We start from the raw sequence: 22,831 nt of genomic DNA on the forward strand, positions 1-22,831 counted from the left end.
GAGGACTAAAGTCAGGAAGATTCAAGGAGCTAGGGAACAGAGACCCAGGCGCAGAGGAGGCAACACCAGGGATTCAGAGTAGAAGAACATGAGCCAACAGAAATGGAAGCCCCAAGCTGCAGGGAGCCAGGTGCTTGGATGAGGGAGCCCCGGGGCTAAGAGCCAGAGAAGGACTCTGAGCACCAGGGTCAGAAGAAATCATAGACCGATATTCAGTCCTCTGGGACACAGCCTCCTCAGGAGAAGACTGGCTGACAGTGTAAATCCAGGCATGCTTAAGACTACAAGGAATGGGAACCTTGCCCAGATAGGCAGGGCGGTGAGTTCGCATTCAACAAATACTCATTGGCTACCCCCCTACACCAAGCTGGGCACTGGGGATTCCAGAGAGAAGCATGATCCCTGTCTTCTCTGTAAAGTCAGTGGACAGCATTAAGGAGCTGACCACAGAGAACCAGGGTAAGTGCTACACACAGGCATATCTGCTTCAGAAGGCCAGGGACAGCGATTACCTTGCAGTAGAGGAATGGAGGCTTTGTAGGGGAGGCATCTTGACCATGAAGCTAGCCAGACAGAGAAGTCTTCAGAATATTCCAGGCCAAGGCTGTGCACAGGGGCTGTGCACAGGCCTGGAGGCACAGAGAGCTGAGCTTAGCAGAGGACAAGGAGAGGGCACAGCCTCTGACCTCACAATACTCAGAGCCCGCTGGGCTAGCCTTGCAGACTCTGGGGCCCTCTTCCAGCCCGGGCAAGGCCCGGGGCCCTGGGCAGCCTCCAGGTGAAGCGCCCTGCTGTGGGCTGTGCCCTTTCTGCTACCCCAGGGCATGTCTCTGCTTACCAATTATGAGGGACTTCGGCATCAGATAGAGAGGCTGGTGAGAGAAAATGAGGAACTGAAGAAGTTGGTGCGGCTCATTCGGGAGAATCATGAGCTCAAGTCTGCAATCAAGACTCAGGCAGGTGGCCTCAGCATCAGCGGGTTCACGAATGGGCTTGGTGAGGCAACGGCAGGAGCTAACCAGGGTAACTATCAGAGGCCTGGCTTCAAGGACACTGGAGAGGCATTGTGCTGGTGTCTCAGGAAATCATGGAGGGAAGGTACGGTTAGTAACAAACTTGGGGAGGCCCACTGGCTGAAGAGATGTTGAGGACACAGGACCATATGGATGAAAGGGCAAAACTAGGCCCAATCCTGCTCACCTGGTCCCTTCAACAGAACTTCTAGGTAGCACTACATAGACTGAGAACTTCCCAGTTCTGGAATCCAAATGTGCTGCCCTACTGGGTTCAATGAGTCACTAACCCTCAGCCTCCCCACCCCTGTCCTTCATTCCTTGCCCTCTTGCCCCCTCAACACTCATTACTAGTACTTCCATCTTTCTCCCGTTACTCTCCTGCCAAGATGTGACCCATTATCTAGAAGCTGAGGAGAGAGACCAGGACCGAAATTTGAGGTTTGGAATTTGTTAGTATGTGACAGAAGCTGCAGGGCTGAAGTTGTAGGATGAGATAGAAGACCAGGCGAAGAAATTGTAGGTGTGCACAGAAAAGCAGATGAAGTGACAATCGGCAGGCTAGGCCTAAGCGTAGGAATGGGAGGGGAGTGTGCATTCAGAGGCCAGGAAGTGACAGATGAGTGTGGTGAGAGGGGCTGGAAAAATGGGAAGCTGTAGTTAGCACTGAAGATAGCAGGAGAAGAACAGGGGGCAGCAAGCTCCCAGGGTTTGGCCGAAGGAGTCTGAGGAAGATTACCGAGGATGTAAACAAGTGATGAAACACTGGAAGTTGTTGCTACATCCACTTCTCTCCCTGTTATGTCCTATCCTAGAAAAGGGCTGTGTTCCTTCCTGCTACCCACCCTGCCGTGACTTGCCCTCTGTCACAGGCCTGCATATCACCCTCTCTACCTGCCTCTTCTCTGTTCAACACCCAAACCACACACATTCGTACATATCACACACATGCGCTCCCACACATATTCACAGCCACAGACATACACTCACACACACTCCTAAAGTACACACTGCATTCACTCACATATTCATGCATTCTCCACGCACATTCACACACACACCACACTCTGACACCACATGCTCCACACACATCACAGAGCACAGTACCACACACTCACACACAGACTCTGAGTTTTAGCCTCCCCCTTACATTCTGCTTTTTTCTGGTCTCTGCCCAATGAAGCCCCTATGGCTTGGCAAGACCCCAGCACACACTGATGTTCTGGAAAGGTCCTGGGTTGGCCCCTAAGTGCCGCATGTCCTTCTCTACCTCTGCCTGCCATTGGATACTGATAACCCCTCTCTTCCTGAGTTCCCAAGCAAGGTTGGTCAGTCTCTGCTTCCTGACTCATGTCAATCACTGCTACCGCCAGGCTCTGGGTTCAGGCCCTGCCCTTGCACCTTCAGCCAACTCATCCACTGCAGTACTTCAACATCCCATTAGAAGTGAAGATTCCCTTAGAAGAGCCTGCAGGTTCAGTGAATCCCTAGAACTTGGTTCACTCCAAACTAGACATGTGCCTGAGACCTTGGGCACCAGGGAAGCTAAAGCCCCTGACACCAGTGCTCATTCCCTGCTGTCTCACTCTTCTGCTCCCTATGCATGAGGTTTCCTACCATACAGCCTGGCTGTGGCAGGCTGTCTTCATTTCACTAGTGATCACAAGCACACAGTCTCCTCCTATTTTAAATGTTGTATCATAAATGAGCCTGAGACAACAGACAGGGTGACAAAAATAATATGCATGGGGGAGGTGCAATGTTTAAGAAATCTCACCGTTTAAGAAGCTGGGTTGGGAGTGTAGCTCAAGTGGTAGAATTGCTTCCCTAACAAGCATGAGGCCATGGGTTCAATTCCCAGTACTACAAAAACAAACAAATAACAGCAACAAAACTAGACTCCAATGTCCTATTCCCAGGATAACCAAACAAGTCGTAGGTTTGATTTTTTTGTTTTATTTTGGCTTTTTTTTTTGGTGGGGGGGTAGGGACAGGATCTTACTATGTAGCCCAGGCTGGCATCTACCTCATGATTCTCCTGGAATTAAAGGTGTGTGCCACTTTGATCAACTTTTAGATTTGATTCTCAGGAATCCCTGAACTACTTGAGATCGTCCCAATGATCAAGCTTAGGGATCAGGAAAGGGTTTCTGGAGCAGAAGGCAGCATTCCAAGAGGAAGTGCGGTTTGGACAGAGGCCTGGTCCTGAGGGGTTGCAAGAATGAGAAAGAGATGGTTGTGGTAAAGCTCAGCCTGTGTGTGTGAGCGTGTGGTACCTACGTGTGTGCAGTGATGTGGAGGTGTGGAGCATGCGGTGTGAGTGGCTGAGGTGTGTGTGAATGGGTGTGGGCAATGCATGAGTATGTGAGGGAATGCAGTGGGTGTGCTTTAAGAGTGCAGTGTGTGAGTGTATGTACGTGGATGTGAATGTGTGTGGGAGCTGCCATGTGTGTGTGATGAGGGCTGTAGATATGAATGTGTGTGGTGTGGGTGTTGGAACAGATATGCTGTCTCTGATACGTGTGTGTGTGTGTGTGTGTGCGTGTGCGTGTGCTGGGGGCCAGCGAAAAGTGAACAATAAGCTAAAGGATGACTATGTCACTGTGACTGACATGCTAAGGAAAGTGGACTTGCACCTAACGTCAATAAGCAGAAATTCGTAATTTATTTATTTATTTACTTACTTATTTATTTATTTTGGCAGTCTTGGGGTTTGAACTCAGGGCCTCATGCTTGCTAGACAGGCACTCTAAAATCTTGCATTTTTGTCCTAGCCCACCAGAACTGCTCTCCTCTTATTTATGCCTCCCAAGTAGCTGGGATGACAGGTGCGTGTCACCACGCCTGGCTTATTGGTTGAGTGGAATCTTGCTAATTTTTTGACTGGGCTGGCCTCAAACCGTGATTCTCCCCATCTCCACCTACTGCACAGTTGGAATGACAGGCATGAGCCACTGTGCTCGGTGAAACTTGTGATTTCAAATTGGGAGTAATCATATTTATGCTCAGAAAGATCATTCCAGCTACTGTGGGGAAACTGGATTCAAGGGAACAGGAGTGAGGCAGGGAGATGAGTTAAAGGCTGTTGCAGTCACTCAGGTGGGAAATAATAGCATGAACTGTAAGTGAGGAGAAACTCATTCAAGTTATTTAGTAAGAAAACAGAAGCCCTAACTGCTTGCATGTAAGGGACAATGAATGGAGCACCCAGAGTATGTCTGCTGTCCTCCCCAAGAATGCACAAATGACCATTCCTAGGCCCAGTCAAGGTGGATCCTTATACTTGTCTCAGAGGACATTTTTTTCTGGCCATTTCCTCACACTGCTTGTTCTCCCAGCCCATTTCTGTGAGTGGCCCTCTTCATGGGGTTGGCCTCATTTCTTTTTTTTTCCTTTTGGTCTCATTTCTTGATTTGACCTTGACCTCAAATTTCAATTCCTCTTTCTGGGCCCACCCTTCTTCTTTCTTATGCTCAGGTTCAGAGTTCTGACCCAACCCCACTCGGGAGGATCACAGAAGGAAATGCAGCTTGGGAAATATGAGCAGAGCTTGGACACATGGGCTGCGGGCACTCAAAAGCCTGTGTACCAGGCCCCTTGCAGTGCAGGACCAAGCCCAGATGGGAAAAGAAGAGATGCAGAATGAGGTTGGGGCCCAGGGATCATCAGTTCTCTCCAAGCTACCACATCCCAATCCAGCACTCTAGGAAGTACAAGAATTCTAAATTCAAATCTGGCCTTCTGCCAGGCACCAGTGGCTCACACCTATAATCCTAGCTACTCAGGAGGCAGAAATCAGGAGAATCACAGTTCAAAGCCAGCCCAGGTAAATAGTGAAACCCTTCACAAAAATAGGACTGGTGGAGTGGCTCAAGGTGAAGACCCTGAGTTCAAGCCCCAGTGCCAGAAAAAAAAAAAAAATCTGACCTAGGTTGTTACAAAGGTTTATTTGTCGGATTAACAAAGTAGAACATAATTTAACAGTTGTCATGAGTGATAACTGTCAAGTACTGTGACATAAGGTATGTGGGCCTCCATTTCTACTCCTGCCCACAGCCCTGCAAATGTTAGAGGTGAGGAGTCTGAAAAAAGGAAATGTGGTTTGGGAGTAAGACAATGAATTGTACTTTGGACAAACTGATTTTAAGACATTTACATGGGGGGTGGCAGGGAGGAGAGCCGGTGGGCCAAATAATGTATACACATGTAAGAATATAAAAATGATGAAATAAAATAAAATACATCCACATGGAGTGGATATATGAATCCTGAAGCTCAGAGAAGAGGTCAGGGCTAGACAAAAGTTTCAAGAGTTGTGGACAGCCTGGTGGAGGGACTCAAGTGTAAAAGTGCCTGCCTAGCAAACATGAGGCCCTGAGTTTTCAAATGCCAGTGCCACCAAAAAAAAAAATATTTTTTTAAAAAGAGTTGTCGACAATTGAAGCTACAGGAACGGGTGAGACCACCTGGGAAGAAAGTGTACAGTAAGAAGGAACTAGGGAACAAGTCCTGAGCAAGGACAGGTGAAGAAAGGAGCATCCAGAGAAGCAAAGGAAACTTCCAAAGTTTGATGTCTTGGATGCCAAGAGGCAGTTCCAGAGGGGACATTGTGTTAACAGGGTAAAGGCTGCCAAGAAGTCAAACAAGAAAAATACTGAAAATGTCCACAGCCTTTACTGAATAACGACTTGGCATTCATGACCTTGGTTAGTGATTTCAACCCTACTAAAGGTAGGGTTAGGCTAATCAGAGTAAAGTGAAGAATAAGTGAGAAAATAGAGAGCTGGAAGTATAGCTCAAGTGATAGAGTGCATGCCTAGCAAGTGCAAGCTCGAGTTTAATACTCAGTACCACAAAAGAAAGAAAGAAAGAAAAGAAAGAAATTGTAGATAACTGAACAGTTGATGGCAATACCTTAGTTCAAAAAGTCTGGCGTGAGCTGGAGCATGGCTCAAGTGGTAGAGCATTTGCCTTGCAAGTGCAAAGCCTTGAGTTCAAACCCCAATACCATAAAAATATAAAAAACAAAAGTTTTGTTTTTTTTTTAGATATGGGGACTGGACAGAGAGGGCAGTAGCTGGAGAGGAACATGGAATAAAGAGCTTCTTTTTGAGATGGCAGACACCCGAATTTGTTTATATGTAGAAAGAAGAAACTAGAGTAGGCTGTAAATACTCAAGAGGAAAAGAGTACTTTTGGGGAGGGGTCCTTGACTGAAGGAAGAGCATCTCTTCCACTGTTCAAGAAGGGAAGGACCAAGGGAAGCATGAGTGTGAATATCAGGTGGTGGGAAGTGAAGGGAACTCCAGACCCACGGATTCAACTTTCTCTGTAGCTGGGCACTGTGACTCACGGATGAAATCCGAGCTACTACTTGGAAAATGGGGACTGGGAGGACTGTGGTTCAAGGCTGGCCTGGCAAAATGTTAGAGACGCCTCCCCATCCCCAGTAAGCTGGGTGTGGTGGCACACACCTGTGGTCCCAGCCACTCAGGAGGCCACAGGGAAGAGGCAGGGTCAGGCAAAAACGTGAGAATCCTACCTGATAAATAACTAAAGAGGGCTAGGGACATGGTTCAAGGAGCTGAGTGCCTGCCTAGCAAGAGGGAGGCCCTGAGTTCAAACCTCAGTGCTGCCAAAAATATTTTTTCCTCTGCAAAAGTGACATTCTTTGGGAGCAAGGGTAGGAGAAGGAGGGGAAAGTCTGAAATACAGTGAAGATGGGAGTTCCCTCAGAGGGAACTTGGGATGTCTGTTTGACTATATAGTGGGCTGAATGGCACTAGCCAGTCTCTAGGGAATTTACAATGGCAGCAGCCACCAATCTTGTGCCTTCTCTTGTAGCATTTGGTGGCCTGGGAGCAGACATAGGGCAGTAGGCAGGTGGTACACTGATGACAATAAGGCAAGGGTGTAACCACATCATAGACTATGCTGGCTGAGAGAGTAGTGGAGACCAGAAAGGCTGTCAGATGAAATGGGAAGAAAACAGAGGCCAGGATACTAGAGATCTGAAAAGGCTCAAAGACCAGGTGGCCTGGTGTGATCTTCCAAGCAAGCCAGAAGGTACAACTGTGTGGTCAGAGTGGGCAATCTGAGCGGCAGGAAATCAGTAAATGTTGGCTGTTGGCCGAATTAACCAGTAAGACACAGGTGCCAAGATGTTCAGACCTTGGCCCCCACACAGGACAGATGGATGGGAGGTAGAGCCAAGACAGGACTCAGACTACAGGGCCTCCTACTCCTTGAGGCACCTTGCTCAGAACCCTGCACTCGGATGTCTCTGGGAGATAGAGCCAGGGGCGGGGGTAAGCTATTGGCATAGCAGAGGAGATAGGAAATGAGGGCTGAATTGAGTGCCCAAGACACCAAACAGTGACTGCTAGAAAACAGGCTCCTTCCTCTGTGGTCAGACCTAGCTTCTCCACGGAGACGTCAAGGGACAGGTGGTCAGGGCGGCACAAGCTGACAGGGCCAGACAGAGGTCAGCATGGGGCAGGCAATCAGGGCAGGACGGCTGGGGAGCTTGTGCCTACTCTTGCTGCTCGGCACCCCTCCCCACGACTACTCTCTTCGCTCCTCCCTCGAATAAGCCCATCCTCTTTGCCGTGGCCACTGCTCGCCTCGCCTCTACCTTCTCTAGGTGGCTGCAGACTGGCGGGCGTCACCAGCAGGGGGCAGCCTTTCCCGTTTTTTCAAGGACCCTAAACCCGCCAGCCTTCCACCACCTCCCTACAATACTTCCTAGTTCCGTAGGATGGACGTGGCTACTTAATCCTCCAGGAGCCTGTCCCGAACGAAGGCCTGTCATTCCTCCCTCAGGACCCTGGTGCCCAAGACGGCCCCAACCTAGACAGTCCTCCCTTAGGATCCATCTTTCCCAGGACCCTCCTCCCACAGACGCTCCCTCCTGGGGACACTCCACCCCTAGACCCTCCTTCCTCAGGACAGTCCTCCAGACCCTCAGCCCTCAGCCCCCCTCCCTCAGGATCGTCCTCCCTTCGGGCCCCTCCCCCAGAACCCTCCTGCCTTCTCCACCGACCCTCTCTCCCGCCCCGCCACACTACGCAGGTCTGCCGAAACCGTGGTGGGCGCGGCCTCGCTCACTGAGGACTTGGTCCACCCAGTCTTCCCCCTCCGTCCACCCTCGGGAATCTCAGCTTCGGGCTCCAGAGCTCCGGCCCCGCCCCACCGGCCCCGGCCCCAGGCCCGCGCCTTTCGGCCTCTGAACCCCTAGGGCCCCAGTCCAATGTCCCCTCACGGCTCAGGCTCCGCCCCCGGAATCCCGCGCTCTTCGCCTCGCACAGCCGAGACCCCGCTTTTATAGCCTCTCAGAGCCTTGGCTCCGCCCTGCGGGCCCCGCCCCGGAATCACGTGTCCTTCCGCCTCGCACAGGCCCCGCCTCCTGGCCGCCCTTTGGCCTCTGGCCACGCCCCCCCGTAGGACTCCGCCCCGGTCCTTTCTGGCGCTTGAGTCCCTCAGGCCACCCAGTGTCCCCCTGGCACCGTGGGACCCTCCCGTCCCCGGCCCGGCTCCCCCGCCTCTGTTCGCCGTGGCCGGCCAGGGACAGGACGGGGCGCGTGGGGAACAGTCGAGGACCCGCCGGCCCCGGAGCGGAGACCCGGAGCGACAGGTTCGGGAGGAAACCGGTTCCGGCCGTTCAAAACATGACACGCAGCAGGTGTAGATCCAAGACTTTCGCCTTTTTCTCCCCAACTGCCTGATGTAACGAACCTTTCCGGATCCTAAAAAATTAAACGCGTGGCGGGACAATCTGAGTTTCTCTGCAGGGTTCTAGCACTCTAGTACCAAACCCGAATCCAGCAAGATTTTTCAACTCACAAATCCATACGAATTGTGAAAAAGTTGAAGCTTCGACGGCTTGTACATTTCTCATTAGAATCACAGCCTCAGGCCGAAACCTCTTGAAGGTAGGCCGACTGTGGAAACACGCCTACACCAGATGTCCTGCGTGAGTATTAGTAGATTTCCCAAACTCAAAAGTGTCCCCACATCAAACTGCGCTAGGGTCTGTGCCTGCAGGGCCTGCAGTGTCTCCAGGAGGACCCGGAGCCATGACTGCCCTTCCCTAGTGAATCTTTTCTTTTTTGGGAGAAGGGAGGTTGTACTGCCAATGAATCTTTTCTTAATAACATTTTTTTAGAGAACGTAATTCACTTACCATGCAATACACCCCCTTAAAGTAGACAGTGGGTTTTTAGTATATCCACAAGTATATACAAACGTCATCTCAACCGATTTTAGAATGCTTTGATCACTCTAGAAAGAAACCTCACCCTCTTTACTATTTCACCCCTCCATCCCGTCCCCAGCTCCCAGGATCTACTGCCTGTTCTTATGGACTCACCTATTGTACATACTCCACACAAGCAGGATGATATATGTGATCTTCTGGGGGTGGTTTCTCTCACTTAGGGTAATGTTTTCAAGGTTTATCCGTGTCATAGCATAAATCAGCACTCTTGCTTGGAGTCAGAGATTTTTTGACTTTTGTGATCAGATAATATTCCATGGTATGATGTGCATTTTGTTTATCCATTCATCAGTTGGCAGACGTTTGGGTTGTTTCCTCCTTTAGCCTACTATGAGTAATGCTGCCACAAGCACTCATGTACAAGTTTTTGTGCAAACATATATCATATATATCCAGGAGTGGAATTACTGGGCACTTTTTAACTATTTCATGACCTGACAGATTGTTTTCCAAAGCAAACATGAGGGTCCAGTTTTCCCAAATCCTTGCCAATCACCTGACGTTTTTATTTTAGCCATCCTAGCTAATGTGAGGTAGTGGTACTGCAATGTGGGTCTTATTTTTGTTGTTGTTGTTTGGGTTTTTTTTGTTTTGTTTTTGAGACAGTCTCACTATGAATCCCAGGCTTGTCTCTGACTCATGATCCTCGTGCCTCAGCCCCACAAGTGCTGGGAGCACAGACATATGCCATCACATATGGCTGTTCCTTTTTGGCGGGACTAGGGTTTGAACTCAGGACTTCAGCACTTGCAAAGCTGGTGCTCTATCCTTTGAGCCATACCTCCAGTCCATTTTGCTCTGGTTATTTGGAGATGGAGTCTCAGGAACTGTTGACCTAGGCTGGCCACGAACCATGGTCCTCCAGATCTCAGCCTATCGGTAGCTGTGCTTTTCTCTCTGTGCACGGCCTTCCCTATATCCATGACTGACATATCATATTTTCACTTTCATTTGTCTCAAGTATTCTCTAACTTCTGTTGTGACTTCTTTCTTGGGGGACAGTGTAATGAGGGTCTTGTACTTGCCCCCAGCCCTTTGTGTATTGGCTGTTTTTTAGACCAGGGTCCCATGCTTTTGCCAAGGGCTGATCTCCAAATACAATCCTTCTACATCTGCCTTCCACATAGCTGGGATTACAGAAGTGTACCATCACACCTGACTTGTTATTTGAGATTAGGATCTTGCTAACATTTTGCCCAGGCTGGCCTCAAATTGTGATTCTCCTATCTCCACTCCCAAGAAGCTGGGAGTTTGAGCTATCGAGCTAGCTTCTGTTGTGATTTCTTTTTTTGTTTATTTTGGCAGCACTGGGGTTTGAACTACAGGACTTTGTACTTACTAGGCAGGTGCTCTACCACTTGCGCCACTCCACCAGTATTTTCGAGATAGATCTTGCAAACAATTTGCCCAGGGCTGGCTTTAAACCTCAATCCTCCTGATCGATGCCTGCTGTAGCTGGGATTACAGGTGTGAGCCACTGGCGGCTGGCTCAATTCTGTGAATTTTTGCTTCATATATGTTTTTTTTTTCTTCATGTATTTTGAAGGTATGTTAAGTGCACAAATATGTCTTCTTGCTGTACTGAACCTTTCACTAGTATATAATGTCCTTCTTTGCTTTTTGTAACCATTTTTATTTAAATTCTATTAATTAAAATATGCTAGTAGTATAGCTAGCTACACAGCATTCTTTTGGCTACAACTCGCATAGGATTCTTTTTCTATTTTTCCATTCTTTGACTTTCCAACTATCCATGACTTTGGATCTAAAACAAGTCTCCATGTAGTTCAATCATGAGCTTTTAGCAGGGGTGTTTGGTTGGTTTTATTTATCCATTCTGCTAATCTCTGACTTTTGATTGGAGATTTTAATCTATTCAAAGACATTCCTATAAGAATGTCCTAAAAGAAAGACTTATTTCTAACATTTTGCTGTTTTTCTGTATGTCCTTTGTCTTACTTGTTTCTCAGTTTCTCCTTTACTGTTTTCCCTGTTTAATTGATTTTTCTGTTATTCCTTCTCGTGTCTTTTTTATTTTTTAGTTATTTTCTTAGTGGTTACCCTGGACATTATTTGAACTTTATAGCAATCCAGTTTCAAGCAACCAAGCTTATGAACATGGGAATATAATACAGTACGCAAATAACGTATAGCTCCGTCCTCCCTTTTATGTCTTTATTTTTTATTTTTGGTGGTACTGATACTGGAGTGTTGTTCCTAAGATTGAGTCCTGGCTTAGTTGATAATTGAAGACCCTGGACCAGGAGTTAAGAGTTAAAGCAAGCACAAGGTTTATTGAAAGGATGGCAAAGCACCCTGATGAGTGGAGCTTAGTGAAAGAGCTAAGCCAAAGAAAAGCTGAAGTCTAGGAGTTGAGCCAGGCCACTAACTGGCTTAGGTCCCACTATTCTACCTTCAAACTGTATTTGTGATTGGTTGGCACCGAGTCAGCTTCTCATTAAATCTGACCACCTGTGTGTTCTTCTTCTATGGAACTGAACATTCCAGGAGGGTCTGGTCAGCACATCCTGGGCCTGGAAACCTGCCCAACTCAGCCTGGCCTTGGGCCCACTCCCCACATTGTGCAGCTGCATCTTGTTACTTTGGTGAGAGGCTCGTTATTTCTCTGAAAATGTTTGCCTCTAAAGTGCCTCTCTCCAAAATGGAGTCACATCTGTCATTGCTCCCCTTCAAGTACTAGAGTTTGAACTCAGGGCTTCATACTTGGTAGGCTGGTGCCCTACCACTTGAGCCATCTCACCAACCCTATTGTGTTGAGTATTTTGGAGATAGGGTCTCTCAAACTATTTGCCTCAAACTGTGATCCTCCTGATCTCTGCCTCCCAAGTAGCTAGTATCACAGGCATGAACCCCACTCCCTTTGTGCTGCTATCGACACAAATTGCATCTTTACACATTGTGTATCTATTAGCATATATTTATTATCACTGTTTTGTGTATTTGTCCTTTAAATCACATAGGTAGGTTAAAGAGCCTCAACGCTTGCTAGGCAGGCGCTCGACCCCTGTTTTGTGTTGAGTATTTTTGAGATAGGGTCTCACAACCTGTTTGCCCAGGCTGGCTTCACACCTCTTTCCTCCTGTGTAGCTAGGATTACAGGCATGAGCTGCCGGTGCCCAGCTCACTGTGGGCTCTATTTCCACATATGGCTGTCTGGTTATTGTCCGGTTTCCTTTCATTCTAGCCTGAGGAACTTCCTTTGGCATTTCTTACGGGCAGGTCTGCTTGCAATGAATGTCCTTAGCGTTTGATTATCTAGGAATGTCCTAATTTTTCTCTTAACTTTCAAGGGTAGTTTTGTAGGATATCGAATTCTTCTTTCAGGACTTTAACGTCATGCTGTTGCCTTCTGGCCTCAGTTTCTGATGACAAATTTGCTGTGAGTCAGCCGGTCAGTTTGTTTCTTTGAGACAGTGTCTCACTATGTGACATAGACTGTCCTCCAACTGCTGTCCTCCTGCATCAGCTTCCTAAGTGTTGGGATTATAGGCAAATGCCACAATGCCCAGCCTGCTGATAGTCTTATAGAGCCCTTGTATCTTGTAAGTCATTTCTCTCATGCTGCCAAGATTCTATGATCAAAGTACTTTATACACACGGATGATAATAAAGTAATGAAACATTTTAAAATTTTTTAGAAAGAGTAACAGAGGGTGTGTTTTGGGTCAAAGCACATTGTATGCCTGTATGGAAATACCACTATGAAACCCCTTTGTACAACAAATATATGCTAATAAAATAAGAAAGAAAACGGGGAAAAGGATTCTTTTCTCTTTCAGTGCTGGAGATTGTTGTGCATGCCAGAGCGGCTCAAGTGGTAGAGTTCCTGCCCAGCAAGCATGAAGCCCTGAGTTCAAACCCCAATACTGCCAGAAAAAAAAAAAAAGTACACGGAAAGATTTGATTACAGTGGATGTCAGCGTGTATCTCTGAGTTTTTCCTCCCTGGAGTTCATTGAATTTCTTTGATATGTAGATGCCTGTCTTGCACCAAATTTGGAAGGCTTTCAGACATTATTTCTTCAAACATTTTTCTACTCCTTTCTCTTTCTCCTGTTCTTCCAGAACTCCCATCGTGTGTGTGTGTGGCGATATGCTTGACGGTGTCACATAGCTTAAGCTCTGTTCAGTTTTTTCTTCCTATTCCTCAGACTGGATAACCTTGATGGATTTAGTTTCAGCTTTCTGATCCTTTCTTCAGCCTTCTCAGAGGTGCTGTTGAATCCCTCTGGTGTGTACTAGATTGACTTCCTTAATTATGTCATCCGTATCCCTGAGCCATTGTCCTTCCGTTCTGGATCTGGGTACAGTTACCATTCAGAACTTCCTGGAAGTCCCTGTGGTTTTCACTGTATATATTTCACATATATATTTTGGTTTTACTTTCTGTGAGTTGCATCCTTTGTGGTCATAAGGGTACCTACCTTCTTTGTACTGCTTACTGATTTTTTTTTTTTTTTTGGAGCACTGGAGTTTTAACTCAGGGCCTCATACTTGCTAGGCAGATACTCACCGCTTAAGCCACTCTGCCAACCCTTTTTTGTGGTGAGTTTTTTTGAGATAGGATCTCTTGAACTATTTGCCTGGGGCTGGCTTCAAACTGTGATCCTCCTGATCTCTGCCACCTGAGTAGCCAGGATTACAGGCATGAGCAACCAGTTCCTGATCTGTTTATTGATTTTATTTTAAATTCAACTTGTCCAAACTTCAGATTGGGCCATTTTCCTCTGGGGAGGTTGTGGAAGTCCATCCAGCCCATCTGACCCTTTTGGCCCTGACTGGCCAATCCCTCCATATCAGCCATCTTCCCAGAAGGCAGTCACTGCGTTTGTACAAATCCTGTGAATTAAGAATGGATTCTGGGCTGGCAGAGTGGCTCAAGGGGTAGAGCACTTGCCTAGCAAGTGTGAGACCCTGAGTTCAAACTCTGGTACCACAAAAACAAAAAGAATAGATTTTTCATTTTGAAATCCTGGAAAGAAAATAAAATCCAGGCATGGTGGTACATGCCTGTAACCCCAGGACCCAGGAGGCTGAGGCAGGAGGATGGAGAATTTGAGGCTAGTGGGCTACATAGCAAGATCCTACTTCAAAAGACCCCCACCCCCCTAAAAGAAAGTTTAAAAAAAGACAAGAAGAGAATACTATTTTGTGACACATGAAAAGTACATGAAATTCAAAAATTAGTGTCTATAAAATTAATTTTATTGCTGCACATCCTCAGTCATTAGCTTCTGAGCTTTCTTTGCCTGCTTTTACACTAGGGTGGAGATTAAGCAGTTCTGGCAGAGAACATGTAGCTGGCAAAGTTGGAAATGTTTACTACCTGACCCTTTACAGAAAAAATGCTTGCAAGTCCTGATCTGTGCAAACACCTAGAAAGCATTTCCAAGGCAACAAGGAGCTCTTTAATAGTGACTATCAGTTTTTACCCTTCTGCATTTTCATTCTCCTCCCAAAACAAGCATGTACTGCTTTTATAGCAACAACAAAGCACAGGTTTTCAGGAGCTGGGAGTTTAAGTCAAGGGTAGGGCTTGCCTAGCATGCAGGAGACCCTGGGTTCCATCTCCAGCACCACAAATTGGGGGAAAAAAGAGGGGGAGGATTCCAAAGTGGAAGTTTTCAGTTAAATGACATACTCCCCAAAACCTTCCCCCCTCTAGCAACTGTGCCTGCCAAGGGGCTTTTCCCCCAAATATGGCCGTTCAAGAGAGGCCTCCTCCAGAACTCATGGAGAATCGGCCTGTCTGGGTGCATGGCTGGGTCCAACCTGCCTTCATACACCCGGATTCTCCGTTCAAGTAGACTGTGAGCTATGGGCCATGTGAGGCTCAGCCTGTTGACACTCTGCCACCTGGGGCTGCCCTACCCAGTAGGATGTCTATCTCCCCACAAAGATGAGAACAGAAGGGCCAACTTGACCACCAGGTGCTAGGAACCCTTCTTCTCAGTGCAGCTGAGGGGAGGATTAAGGGGACGTCCCGTGGCTTGAAGGGCTAGGGGTCAGAGAAGTGATTCTGGGAGGATTGACTAGAGAATCAGGGCTGGATAGGAGGCCCTGGGAAGTGAGAGACAAGAGGGCAGACCCACACCTGGGACACTTGGAAGTGGGCATGGAATGTCCTGTAGTTGCCCCACTGACACCCTCGGGGGCAGGGTGTCACTCTGCCCAACTAAGAATTAAGGCTCAGAGAGTTCATTCAGGTCAGACCAGCCAGCTGGTCAGAGGCAGACAGGTTCCTTGGCCAGGTCCTGCCAGGACAGGGGAGCCTTTGACTCTCTTCCTTTCTTTTTCTTTTCTTTCTTTCTTCTTTTTTGACTGCCTCCTTCTTGATCCTGGAGATCAAGAAGGATCTTCTTGATCCTGAAGGTGCCTCCACCTGGGGTCTCAGTGCTCTCTCTGTGTCCCCCAGGTGTCTTCCTGCCCCCATCCCCAGCAGCAGCAAATGAGCCAGTCCTGGAAGATGTGGGGGTCATGGCCCTGACTCCCCTGGCGGATGTGCTGAACAGCCCACAGATCAGCCCTACAGCAGGCTCCCTCGTGAGCCCCCTGGCAGGCCCTATCAACTCACTGCTGTCTGGCCCAGTGCCTATGTCGCAGAATGGCCAATTCACCAATCTCCTGGCCACCCCCATGAACAGCCACCTGGCCAGCCCCATGGCAGTATCCCCTGGGGGCACCCTACCTGGCCACCTGACCAGTCCCATGGCCGTACCCCCTGGGGCCACCATGACCAGCTCCCTAGGCCTGACCTCAACTGGCTCCTTGACTCCAAGCAGCCCTCTGGCAGGCCCCCTGGCCATGTCTCAGAGCAGCCCCCTTATGGCCCCTATGGCAGGCACAGTGGCTGTCTCTCTGAGCAGCCCCCTGCTCTCCTCCACGGCTGCCCCTCTAGGTGTTTCTCAGAACCTTGTGCCCAACCCCATGAAAAACCTGGTGCTGCCGGAGGCCCCGAGGGTGCGGCTGGCAGAGCAGTTCCGAGGAAGCCCCTCTGGGCCCCATTCCTCAGCCAATGCAGGGCCGGCTGCCACCCCCAAAGGTAACGGGTGCAGGGCAAGGGCAATGGGGCAACCTGGGGAGGCCAATCCCTGCTCCCATTCTGCCTCACTCTAACCCCCTCTCATTTCTGCCCCCCCACACCACTAGTCACACTCTCCAGTGAGCACCCCCAGCCGACCCAGGACCCAGAGTCCCTCAGCATGGCGTCTGTGGGTGCACCCCTTCAGATTTCCACCCCCACGGTCACCATGGCCACACCCACTCTCACAACAGCCTTCTCCTACGGCACCCCGGATGGCCAGACCCAGCCCGGTGCTCCCCAGGGACAAATGGGCCCTGCCTCTGTCCCCAAGTCCCTAATAGCCTCCTCTGCTGGCACAGTCATCGCCCCCGCCCCCACGCCTGCCCCCCAAGCTGCTGCCAGAACCACTCACCCCCCTTCCCGGGCCCAGCAGTCCCCCCCGCGGCCTTTGCCTACCCCCCGTCCTCCGCACAACCCCCACTCCCCGCCTCGCACCTCGTCCTCTCCGGCTTCAGTCAACGACAACCGGAATTCGCGCGCCACGGAGCCCTCTCGGAAGAGCGTGCTGGAATTGGAGCGGAAGATGGCGCACCGCAAGACTGGCAAGTGTCCCGACGGCTCCCGAGGTCAGTGGTTCCGCGTGAGTCCGCACCCCCACCCCCCTGCCGCGGCCTGTGGCTCAGCTGAGACCCTCGGTCCTCCCCAGAGTCAAAGCAGCTGGCCTGGGAGAGGCTGGTGGGGGAGATCGCCTTCCAGCTGGACCGCAGGATCCTGTCCAGCATCTTCCCCGAGCGCGTGCGCCTCTACGGCTTCACTGTCTCCAACATTCCGGAGAAGATCATCCAGGTTCGTGGCTGCCCCCTCCCACACACTGCCACAGCGACTGCGGGGGGAGAGGGGCAGTGTGCTCTCCCGTAGGAGGCCACTGGGCACTGGGGGGGGCCTGCCCTTCCCTCAGGCTAAACATGTTGGAATCCAAGGGGACCCTAGGACGGAGGGAGCCCAGGGGTCAGGCCAAGCTGCCAGCAGGTATCCAGGGGTAGTGGGAGTCCCACAGCCTCCCCAGAGAAGGGTAGTGTGGGGGGGGGAGGGGGGGTTTCTGAGCATGGGCAGGTGGCTCTGCCTCTCTGCCACCACAACAGCTTCCAGTGGGCAGCCCTAACCCTCAAGAGCTGGGTCAACAGCTTGCAAACGTGGTGGCCCTCCCCAGATTGTCACAGCCAACACTCACCCAACTCCATGGGTACCCTCAAGGATCAGTGGGGACCACAGGGAACACAGATCCAGAGCCACCAACTATGTGGCAGTCTTGTCACTGGGACCCGAGGCCCAGTGTTTCAGAATGCATCCGCTTGGCCTCCTCCCACAGAAGGACTGGAGGACAGGGCTTCCAAAAACATGCTGGAGCAGGTCTCTGTGCCACCATGTATGACAAGCTGTAGAAGGCACTGAGGAGGGAGGCGGGGCTGGACACCATGGAGCAGCTTTGTCCAAAAGGAGCACCAGCTGGAAGTGTGACTCAAGAGGAAGAGCACCTGCCCAACAAGCTCGAAGCCCTGATTTCAAACCCCAGTACCATATGCACACATAAGGAATACAGAATGAGCACCTTGTGAGCTGCTCCCCCACCAACAAGGGTGGGGCTACATCCGTGCTTATCAGCCGTTTGGGCTTCTCTTGGGAAGATGGCTTTCCACTGTTTCTCTCAGGTCGCCTTTATAGATTGCAGACATCTGTGTGTAATTTGGGCAGGAATGGCCTTTGGTCACATGGAGTGATTCTGGGTCCAGTTTGAGTTTGCCTTTTCCTTTGGCTGAAGCATCCTTTGGTTAAGTATTTAATTTTAATGTGGTCAGAATTGTCAACCTTTGCCCTTATTGCTTGTTCTCATCCTGTCTTGTTTAAGAAATCCTTCCACCAGGCCCTGTGGCTCACACCTGTAATCCTAGCTACTCAGGAGGCAGAGATCAGGAGGTGTTTGGTTAGAAGCCAGAGACCCTATCTGAAAAATACCTGACTACAAAAAAGAGCTGGTAGAGTGGCTCCAGTGATACAGCAAGGGCAAAGCTCTGAGTTCAAGCCTAAAAAAAAAAAAAAAAATCCTTCCCATCTGAAAGTCCTCAAAGTTTGCTTCCTGGCCTCAAGGCTATCACCTTACTGCCCTAGGGCATTTGTTGATCACACCTGCATGTATTTTCACTTTGCCAGCCTTTGATTTTCCTTCCTCAAAATATCTTGTTTTTTTCTGCACTCCAGTGTTAGTGGTTGCTAGAATTCCTAAATTCTACCCAGACCTGCTAAAACTGGTCAAACCTGATACTGGCCCAGTCAGTGCCAATGCTTTGTCATGCTGTGCAGTTTAGTCCACTGCACTGAGAAGCTTTAATTGAGCCCTATTGTTTGATGAGAGTTCAAAGACAGTTATACCATCTTTTAAGCCCAAGTAAAAGGCCCCTGTGTTCACACCAGTCACCCTGTCTACCCAGGTGCAAAGTTCTCTGCAGATGTTCTGAGCACCTTTCTTTTCAGTTCCCTAGTCCTCAGAGACCTTAAGTCCAGTCAAGTCCATGTGAGGGAGACAAGGGCAGTGCCAGGGTGGCAGGTGGTAATTGGTAACCAGCTGGGTCCCTGCCACCTATTGCTTAACTATTGCTTAACTATTTTTGTGTTTGTCTTTGGCAGTACTGAGGCTTGAACTCAGGGCCTCATGCTTACTAGGCAGGTACTCTACCACTTGAGTTACTCTTCTAGCTGGTTTTGATTTTTGGTAGTGACTTGGTATCCAGTCACCTTGCCAAACACTTAAGTCGTTCTAATAGCTGGTATGCTGTCTTTGTTTTCCTTTGCAAACATTGATCTTGTCTACAGACAGTTGCAGCTCTTTCCTATTCCATTTTAAAATTAACTTTATTTTTAAAATATTGATATTATAAAACTGATATGCTGATACATAAAAATGTAAAAGTCATATGTATTAATGGAATGGTACGTGGTGTGTTGATGCATGTATGCATTGTGTAATTGGGTTAGACATACCTAGTCAGCTCTTTCCCTTCCCTTTCTGCCCCTTCTCTCCGTCTCCCTTTCCCTCTCCCTCTCTTTTTCAGGGCTGGGATCAAACCCAGCCTTATGCATGTGAAGCAAGAGCTCTACCACTAAGCCACACACTTAGCCCTAAATTTCATTTCCTTGTAATATCTCAGATTACTAGGTTCTTGGGAAGGTATTTAAAAGCATAAGATCATATGAGCAACTTTTCCTGTATCAGCTTTGGCAAGGAACACTGATCTCCCTATTATGAAGTGTGTTCCAGCCTAGTCAATGGATCTTAAGACAAATCGGCCAGTGTGCTTGGTTGCAGACGACAGAATCCACTGATGTAAATAGAAATAGGGTTTGAGGCAAATGTTCATGTGGTCAGGGAAGCTCCAGCAACCACACACAAAAACATTGGCTTGTGTGTTGTGCTGCCTGGAAAAATGCCAGCACATTAAGGGTCATTCCTAGTGGGCACACCATGGGCAGCACGCAGACACCAGTCACACACCCTCAGTCAGGCACAGATGTCCATGAAGAACTGGTACTATACCCATGGAGCTCCTGAAGACCTGCTCCCCAGCATGCACCACCTCCTTCAGGAGCTCACTCCACATGCAAGTCCCACCCACCCATCCACGTGTAACCTTGGCTGCAGAGAAGTCTGGAAAAGGTGATTGATGTTCAGGAAGCCACAGACAGTGCCAGTTCAGAAGCGAGGTGAGCCAATGGGAGTGTCTGCCAATCAAGAGCTTCCCTCAACTCGTTTGTTGAGAGTTTTGTTTTTTCACGAATACCAAATTTTCTAGAGTAGTCTTTCCCATTGAGAAGTCACCTAAGGTTCTCCCCACCCCTTACCTCTTAATATACGTCAGAAGCATTTCTGAGTAAACCACACCATATCCCCGGTGCTGTTTAGTGCAGAGATGCTCATTTGCTCTACCCTTGGCTCTTTTGTAGTTAAAGACCACAGCAAAGTGCAGCGACAGCCATGCAAGGATTGGGCCTCATCTTGACTGTGTACCCTTCTCAAGTGTCTGGGCCCACAAGTTGTGGGACTTGTCCGGGGACAGAGCTCGGTACCCGGGGCATGGAGCTTTAAGCAGTCTCACACCATTAGCTGGAACTCGATGACAGGCAGGGTCTCTTAGCAAAATGGCTGAAGTGTGGCCTGGCTGGGAGTCTGTTACTCAAAGATAGGTACTCTTGACCCCAACAGGTCGCCATCTCTGCCCTGACTCTCTGGTGACATCCACCTGCTTTTGCCCAATTCTGTTTTGCTGGTCTTCCCGACTGATCCTTTGAAGTCTGCTTCCTAACTTCTGCTCTTTGTTTTCCTTCTTTAGGCTTCTGTTAGTCCACTTTGAGTTTTATTTGTTTGGGTTTGTTTTTGTCTCACTAAGTAACCTAAGCTTTTTTTTTTTTTTTTTTTTTTGGTAGTACTGGGGTTTCAACTCGGATCTCTGCAATTGTTAGGCAATTGAGCCACACTCCACCATTTGAGCCACGCCTTCACATATTTTGACTACCTCCCCAATGAGAAAGGACATCATTCTCCTAAACATATTTATTTACTTTATTTTTTAACCGATCGATTTTTCTGGCAGTAGTAGGGTGAGAACTCAGGGCTGTGCCCCTAGCCCTTAAGTGTACTCATTTGAAAACAAAGGAAATAAATTTTAAAAAATAGAGTAAGTAGGTGCTCAACTCACATAACAAAGCAGCCAGGCACAGTGGCTCAAGCCTGTAATCCTACCTACTTGGGAGGCTGAGATCAGGAATACCATCGTTCAAGGTCTGCCCAGGCTAAAAAACAAAGTTCATGAGACCCCATCTCAACTGCAAAAGCTGGGCAAGGTGGTATGCCTGTCATTCCAGTGAAGGCAATAAGTGTAAAAAAGAAATTGCTGTCCAGGCTGGCAAGACAAGACCCTATCTCCAAAATAACAAAAGCAAATAGAGCTGGAGGCATGTCTCAAACAGTACAGAACCTGCTTGACAATCGCAGAGATCTGAGTTCAAACCCCAGTACTGCCTTAAAAAATATTTGATAACTAGTACAACAGAAATGTCAAGCAGTTAAGAGTATTTCAGTCTGGAGGTGCAGACACAGACTGACTTGGGGCCCTGGTAATAAGGAAGTGGGTGGAGGCCAATCCCCAGGTCTAGGCACCATGCCAGCAGGTGAGGGGGGCCAAAACCCGGAGTGCTGGGGTCAAGAGTGCTTGACTGAGGTGATCAGGCTGAGAGGGAGCAGGGAGGGGAACCAGCACAAAGTGATGTTCAGGAAGACCCTCACAGTGCTCCAACAGAAGCGAGGCGAGCCACTGTCAGCGTCTGTCATTTCAGGTGAAGAGCTTTCCCTTGACTCCTGGGAAAGACCAGGGATCAGGCAATCCTGGGAGTATGAAGCCCCCCCCCCCATTTTTCCTGTGCCTCTATGTTTCCAGCTCTGCTCCCTATTCTCAGTCCCTGGTGGCCTCAGCCATCCTGGTAGTAGATGAAGCAGACGAGAAAGATGAGGTGTCCTGGGAGCTTTCAGGGAGCCACTGGCCTGCCTGGGCTGGACCTTGGGGGTTTCACCCTCAGCTCAGCCTCCTGGGTTCCCCTCCCCACAACACATCTTCCCTGTGCACCCCCTTGAGTGGTGGTCAGCCTCCCTCAGCCTCTCTTGCCCCTCTGTTCGCCTGCCTGCCATTGTGACGTTCTGCCTCCCCATAGGCCTCCCTGAACCCCAATGACCACAAGCTGGACGAGGAGCTGTGCCAGACACTCACGCAGCGCTACGTGAGCATCATGAACAGGCTGCAGAGTCTGGGCTACAACGGACGCGTGCACCCAGCACTGACAGAGCAGCTGGTGAACGCCTATGGCATCTTGCGCGAGCGGCCCGAGCTGGCCGCGTCGGAAGGTGGCTCCTATACTGTGGACTTCCTGCAGCGTGTGCTGGTAGAGACCGTGCATCCCAGCATGCTCACAGATGCACTGCTACTGCTCTCGTGCCTCAACCAGCTGTCGCACGACGATGGCAAGCCCATGTTCATCTGGTAACGCTGGTGCCAGGCTGGCCCAGGCTCGCTCTGCCCTGCACCCCTGTGCGTGGCCACTAAAGTTTCCCACAAACGCTAGCCACTGAGCCCATGCTACACTTCTGGGTACTGCCTCTTGTCAGGTGGCTCGCTGGACCCTCTGTATGAGACCCTTTCAGTCCTACCTGTCCTGGTGGCCCACATTCACTCTGGGTCCCCACATCAAGGCTCAGGAGCTGTCTGGCTGAGGGGTTTGGAAGAAGACCCCGGGTCCCCCTCCCTTGGTGAGGGGAACAGCAGGAGCTCTGAAGCCTGGAGCACGAGGAGTAAGAATCCGGAAGGCAGACGCAGGCAAGAGGGGACTAGGAGTTGGGGAACTTCAGGATCTTGAAGGCAAGAGAGCAGGAGATGGAGGAGACCCAGAAAGCAGCCTC

At 49.5% G+C, this 22,831-nt stretch overlaps 1 protein-coding gene across 4 annotated transcripts; it reads left to right on the forward strand.

Annotated features, from left to right (window-relative positions):
* The first annotated feature begins 824 nt into the window (after positions 1-824).
* Positions 825-22,425, forward strand: Spatc1 (spermatogenesis and centriole associated 1). 4 transcript variants are annotated; one of them, XM_074069430.1, is made up of 5 exons: positions 825-1,023; positions 15,724-16,350; positions 16,458-16,958; positions 17,039-17,178; positions 22,090-22,425. In XM_074069430.1, the coding sequence occupies exons 1-5, from the start codon at positions 825-827 to the stop codon at positions 22,417-22,419; spliced, it is 1,797 nt and encodes a 598-aa protein (XP_073925531.1). In that variant the 3' UTR covers positions 22,420-22,425. The 4 variants fall into 4 exon arrangements, with proteins under 4 accessions (XP_073925531.1, XP_073925528.1, XP_073925530.1 ...); XM_074069427.1 differs by lacking the exon at positions 825-1,023 and adding an exon at positions 8,475-8,985; XM_074069429.1 differs by lacking the exon at positions 825-1,023 and adding an exon at positions 8,475-8,985 and having other exon boundaries at positions 16,848-16,958.
* The last annotated feature ends 406 nt before the right edge of the window (positions 22,426-22,831 follow it).

Source organism: Castor canadensis, chromosome 3, assembly GCF_047511655.1.
Source record: "Castor canadensis chromosome 3, mCasCan1.hap1v2, whole genome shotgun sequence".
Lineage (NCBI taxonomy): Eukaryota > Metazoa > Chordata > Mammalia > Rodentia > Castoridae > Castor > Castor canadensis.

Coding starts and splice junctions, on each gene's coding strand:
- Spatc1 (XM_074069430.1), top strand. CDS start 825: ATGTCTCTGCTTACCAATTATGAGGGACTTCGGCATCAGATAGAGAGG. Junction 1,024..15,723: donor AACGGCAGGAGCTAACCAGG/GTAACTATCAGA, acceptor TGTGTCCCCCAG/GTGTCTTCCTGCCCCCATCC. Junction 16,351..16,457: donor GCCGGCTGCCACCCCCAAAG/GTAACGGGTGCA, acceptor CCACACCACTAG/TCACACTCTCCAGTGAGCAC.